General features: G+C 37.1%; 2 protein-coding genes across 2 annotated transcripts; one reads left to right on the top strand and one right to left on the bottom strand.

The window, feature by feature from the left end:
• Window positions 1–718: 718 nt before the first annotated feature.
• LOC114169811 (epoxide hydrolase 2-like) lies at window positions 719–2,684 on the top strand. The gene is made up of 5 exons (XM_028055128.2): window positions 719–1,006; window positions 1,095–1,309; window positions 1,513–1,683; window positions 1,767–2,002; window positions 2,204–2,684. Exons 1-5 carry the CDS (start codon window positions 937–939, stop codon window positions 2,451–2,453), a joined length of 942 nt encoding a protein of 313 aa, XP_027910929.2. The 5' UTR covers window positions 719–936; the 3' UTR covers window positions 2,454–2,684.
• A 593-nt stretch (window positions 2,685–3,277) lies between these two features.
• LOC114169812 (uncharacterized) lies at window positions 3,278–4,391 on the bottom strand. Its single transcript, XM_028055129.2, has 2 exons — window positions 4,109–4,391; window positions 3,278–4,028 (listed from the first exon to the last, which is right to left on the bottom strand). Exons 1-2 carry the CDS (start codon window positions 4,281–4,283, stop codon window positions 3,397–3,399), a joined length of 807 nt encoding a protein of 268 aa, XP_027910930.2. The 5' UTR covers window positions 4,284–4,391; the 3' UTR covers window positions 3,278–3,396.
• Window positions 4,392–5,482: the final 1,091 nt, after the last annotated feature.

Here is a 5,482-nt window from a genome sequence, read left to right as displayed (position 1 = left end):
TTCTTTGTCTCTCAACCTTTTCTCTTCAATTTCTTTCTTTTCCAACATTTTCTCTTCGAGTTCTTTTTCTCTTTCATGAGAGTATGACCATGTCTTTTTCGATATTTATCAATCATTTTCTTTTTATCTTTATACATTTGTTATTTCTTTTCTTTCCTTTCTCAATTCTCAAAACTCTTTTTTAATTTCTTTTTATTTGTGAAACAAACTCATCAACAAACAATTTATGATAGGCATTAAGTCGAGGTTAACACATGACAAGTCGTTAACAGAAACTCAAAAGTAGGTATCATTTTAAAATTTTAAAACCAAACTGAATATGTTCCGAATAATCAAACCTATATAACTTCTATATATATATATATATATAACTTCTATACTGTTTTATGAAAATTAGTTTTCTTAAATAAAAATAGAATGATGATATTCGTAGATAAAGATAGGCAATCGCCATCCATGATCGTAATATACTGCTAAATTTTCACAAATCCCAAAATGAGTTACGGAACAAAGGCAAAACTGCATAGAGAGGTTTCAGGTTGTGGAGAATAACAAAAGAAGTTCTCGAAGCCCCGTGGAAAATAATTGTAAAGGAGACTAAATATTAACTTAAAATGTCCGTAAAAATAGAATAAAATATTAATTAAATCCTGAAAATTTATAATAGTAATATAAAAATATCAATATAGAACACGGATGATTGGCCTTTGGTGCCGGAAATGTTACAGTTGACTAGGAGTTCACCCACTTCTTCCCAGAGTGGCAGCATTTTTCTACTTTAAAATGCTTTGCTATTTTAAACAACAGAAAATAGTAAAAGATTCCGTGAACAACTCTGTCATTTGACATTGATATTTCTGCTACACTCTTCTCTTTGATGTTCCACTGTTTTTCAGAGACAGTGTCGTTGACTTGCAGGAAACTCCTCCTTGTACGATGGAGAAGATTCAGCACAGTGAGGTGGAAGTGAAGGGACTGAAGCTGCACGTGGCAGAGGTTGGAACTGGTACGCTAATTCCTTCAACACCCTCTTCGAATACTATCTAATACTCATTTGCATCTTCTTCATGTTAATAATTTTTGTGTCTGTGAAGGGTCCAAGGCAGTGCTATTCTTACATGGATTCCCAGAGATCTGGTACACGTGGAGGCACCAGATGATTGGTGCGGCAAACGCTGGTTATAGGGCTATTGCCTTTGATTTCAGAGGGTATGGACTCTCTGAGCAACCAGCTGAGCCAGAAAAGGAAACCATGTATGACCTAATTGATGAGATAGTGGGTCTTTTGGATGCCTTAAACATTACCAAGGTAAGGAGATAGATGTGCCATAGATGTATGGCTAGAATTTCTATATCTGAACTTCGGTTTAGATCTTCAAACTAACCTCCTTCTCACCATATTTGTTTATTTGGAGTGAAACGGTACCTCTTTCCTTTTATGAGTTCATGTCCCTGAGATTGAAGAAAGGATTAACTAATTGCATGCTCTGTTACAATTGTCTATATCATTAGGCTTTCCTTGTTGGCAAGGATTTTGGGGCAATTCCCGCGTATCTTACAGCAGCTTTGCACCCAGAAAGAGTGGCTGCTGTCATAACTTTAGGTGTTCCTTTCTTGCTTCCTGGTCCCTCTGCTGTCCAAAACCACCTTCTCCCCAAAGGCTTCTACATTACCAGGTGGCAGGTACAAATTCAATATGGCATCATAATTTTTATATTCCTTCCAATTTTAAATATTAGTAGTCACGGACTCATTTTTATTTGCAGGAGCCTGGAAGAGCAGAAGCGGATTTTGGCCGGTTTCCAGTGAAATCAGTGATAAGGAACATCTATACTCTCTTCTCTAAAAGTGAGGTTCCAATAGCAGCTGATGATCAAGAAATCATGGACTTGTTTGACCCGTCTACCCCTCTACCACCATGGTTCTCTGAGGAAGACCTTTCAACCTATGCATCTTTATATGAGAAATCTGGATTCAGATATGCATTGCAGGTTCCTTACAGGTAAACACAACAGATTCCCATTTTCCTTCCTTCTTTCGAAACTGCAAAGGTGTAATTCATTGTATAGTGAAACTGTAATGCTACTCTAGATATTTTTCTCAACTACAATTATTTCTACACGATCTTTCATTTTCCTAGTTACTCAATAAGATTTATAAACAACAGATTTCAATAACATTGCATTTGGGCAATTTAATGCAGGAGTCTCAATGTGGAAACTGGCTTAAGTGACGCGAAGGTTACAAATCCAGCACTTCTCATCATGGGTGAGAAAGATTATGTTTTCAAGTTTCCAGGCATGGATGACTATATCCGAGGTGGGGCAGTGAAAAATGTTGTGCCGGACTTGGAAATCACATATATTCCAGAAGGAAGTCATTTTGTGCATGAACAATTTCCAGACAAGGTGAACCAGCTCATCATTGAGTTCATTGACAAACAGAGTATCTGAATCTGCTCTACGGCCAAAAGCATGTTTCCATCAAGTTTCAATTAAAATTTGTGTAATTTCTAATCTGCTTAATCCAACGCACGTTTCCATTAAGATTTGTGTAATTTCTAGTCTGCTTAATCCAACGCACGCTGTGATATCTGGATCTGGATACCTCCTGTTCATGAAGAAAGGGGTATACATTGTAATAAAGTCTAGAACTTCATATGAAATAAAATGTGCATTTTGTGATGGTTGATGTTATAAAGTCATTTATCAGTTTTAGGCCCACTTTGAACTTATTAAACCCTTGAGTAAGCTTGCAAAACCTTACCAGTACCACCAAAGACTGAATATGAGAAAACAAAAAAAATAAAAATAAAGGAAGACAACACATATCTGATAGTTCGATGGTATCATATAACACTCATCTGTAATAGTCAAATTCTGCTATGTAATAATCAACGAAACTAGACATCTAAATGCCACACTCTCTTACCTTCCTTCTAACACACTGTATGTATTATTAACTAAAATTTATCAGAGATTGTAAAATCATGAATGGAGACTCGTTGCTATACAATTTTTTTGTTTTCTAAATGTTAATGAAAATTAAAAAGTCAGTCAAAGAAATGTTATTTTTTTAAAAAAGAACATCCATTTCTTAACTACCAGAAAAAAACATGTTATTTCACCGCATTACAGCCAAATGACTCTTATGATTGAGATTACAGAGTTGCTTTGCTTACTTAACTGATACACGACCACCCCTTCATCATTCTACAAAGTTTATCTAGAAGAGACAAATGCCGATCAACAGTGGGAGTAACTTCAGACCATTAAAATTAAAGCAGAACCAAAGGAAAATAGCGAATCATATTAAAAAATCAGTTTCAAACAACAAAACAAAACAAAAAAAATGGAGCAAATAGTTCAATGTTCAAACTAACACAAGAATTCCGTATCATGCTTTGATCACAGAAAGACCACAAATGAGAACGATTGCATAGACAGCGCAATCCATGAACACAGCATCCGCAACAGTCTTCGCCACCAAACACAACTCCAACATCCTGGCAAGTTGCGAATATTCATCTCCACCATCATCACTAGAAGAACCACTTCTCCGCGTTCTTCCGGAATCCCTCTGTACCCCGAAAAAGAGTCTCGCAATCACAGCCGTTACATTGGTCACAAGAACAACGTAGAGCGGCCTAACGCTGATCACAGTACTGAACAAATTTGTGCCCAGAAAAGATAAAACCACCAGAAGAGCCACGAGAACGGAACAACAGAGTCGGGTAACCCTCGAGGAATCGATTGCACAAGTTATATCACTCGGGGTGACGAAACGTTTCGGTTCTACGGTGTATGGTGGCGACGGTGACGGCGATGGCGACGGTGACGGCGATGGCGATGGTGACGGCGATGGCGCCGGTGGTTGTAATTGGACTTGTTCAGGTTGGATTTCAGATGTTGGAACAGTCAAAATGTCTCTTTCAGGCTGGTTTTCGGGGGGTGTTTGGATTGCGGTGTTGGGAGCGTGGTCGTCGCTGTAGGGTTGGGGATTGTGCGAAATGGAATCGGAGTGGTGAACTGAAAGCAAAGAAGGAAAATTAGAATCGGAGTTTCAGAAAAGAGAACTGGAATTGAAGGAGAAAAACGAAGGAACGTACCAGAAGCGGAAAGGGTGGTGTTTGGATGGGGGGATTGGGTAGATGAAGCGGCGGAATCGGGAAGCGTGGGAGGGAGTGTTTGGATCCGACCCGTGATGAAGGCGAGACGGTCGGATCCTTGGTCGAGGATTCTCCGTCGCCGGCGAGCGTCTCTGCTGTTCGCTACTTCTGCCATTCTTTGCTTCTACAAAATTCTCTTCTTTTCCTCTCACTGTCTCTCACGTTTCTGTTGTTTGACTCCCGGTCTAAACAATTCTTTGCACCTCGTCATGTTCAATCTCATTTTTTGGTGTTTCGAACTATTTTTAAATATTTAAAAGCAATTAATATAGTTGGATTAATCCGTTAATTAATTTTCATTTTTATTAATATAGTTGGATTAATACGTTAATTAATTTTATTCTTTTTAAGTGTCCATTAGGGTTTATAATGGTTTGGAAAGTTTGAAATGTACTTGGTACATAATATCTAGAAGGATAATTATATTTTGACACCATTTTTTAATTCACTTTTGACACAAGTGATGTGACTATTTGAAATTCAATTTTCTTTTAACCACCGAAATGCTTGAAACCAAATGTTATTCTTTCTTTTCATGTTCCAAGCATTGACACCTTGTTTGAGTGTGGTATTGTTGTTATTCACAAATTGGAAGCATTGTGTTTTCGTTCGCAAATTGGAAACATTATTGCTTTCATCGAGTGTGATTTGTTTCTCTTTGGTCAACTTTTCGATGTCTTAATTTGAGTGAGTTTGGAATTAAAAGAGGAAAAACTTAGGTCACGATATTGGTCTATCACCACATCTTTCGCCTGTAACGATACTCTATTATTGACGCTACCTCCATGTTTGTTGGAATTGAAGGAAGTAAAGGAAAAACGAAGGTCAAGACCCATTGTTGATAATATCTCCTTATTGTGCAAACAAAGCAAACATTGGATTCTTTGATTGTTAAGTAGAATGAAATGATTATAATCCGTAAGTAATTCAGTGAATGATTGTTCTCAAAATAAAAGACCATAATAAATTTGCTACATAAGTGGTGGTCTTGTGTAAATAAGTGGGGTGCAGAGAAGTAGTCTTTGTACAATTTTATCAAACACCGTAAAATGATACATTTTTGTTCAAAACCAATTACATGCACTTGGTATGGACCACCTACATCATTAGAATGAAATGGTTATGAACCCTAAGTCATGTGATTGTTCTCGAAATAAAATGCTAGAACAGATCTACTACATAACTGGTGGACATGTGTAAATAAGGGGGGCAGAGATAAGTAATTTTTGTACAATTTTATCAAACACTATAAAATGATATTTTTTCTATTCAAAACCAACTACATGCACTTGTTATGGATCACCTATGACATTA

Source organism: Vigna unguiculata, chromosome 11 (genome assembly GCF_037176805.1).
Source record: "Vigna unguiculata cultivar grain cowpea cultivar isolate G323 ecotype 2 chromosome 11, ASM3717680v1, whole genome shotgun sequence".
NCBI classification, from domain to species: Eukaryota; Viridiplantae; Streptophyta; class Magnoliopsida; order Fabales; family Fabaceae; genus Vigna; species Vigna unguiculata.
The sequence above is the reverse complement of the archived record's forward strand: the minus strand, read 5'-3'. Positions and strand labels throughout refer to the sequence as shown.

What these genes read in the sequence shown, in the direction of transcription:
- LOC114169811 (XM_028055128.2), top strand. Translation starts at nt 937, where the DNA reads ATGGAGAAGATTCAGCACAGTGAGGTGGAAGTGAAGGGACTGAAGCTG. An exon ending in TCTACATTACCAGGTGGCAG is followed by an intron (nt 1,684 to 1,766) that starts GTACAAATTCAA and finishes TTTTATTTGCAG; the next exon opens with GAGCCTGGAAGAGCAGAAGC. An exon ending in GCATTGCAGGTTCCTTACAG is followed by an intron (nt 2,003 to 2,203) that starts GTAAACACAACA and finishes AATTTAATGCAG; the next exon opens with GAGTCTCAATGTGGAAACTG.
- LOC114169812 (XM_028055129.2), bottom strand. Translation starts at nt 4,283, where the DNA reads ATGGCAGAAGTAGCGAACAGCAGAGACGCTCGCCGGCGACGGAGAATC. An exon ending in CACCACCCTTTCCGCTTCTG is followed by an intron (nt 4,029 to 4,108) that starts GTACGTTCCTTC and finishes CTTTGCTTTCAG; the next exon opens with TTCACCACTCCGATTCCATT.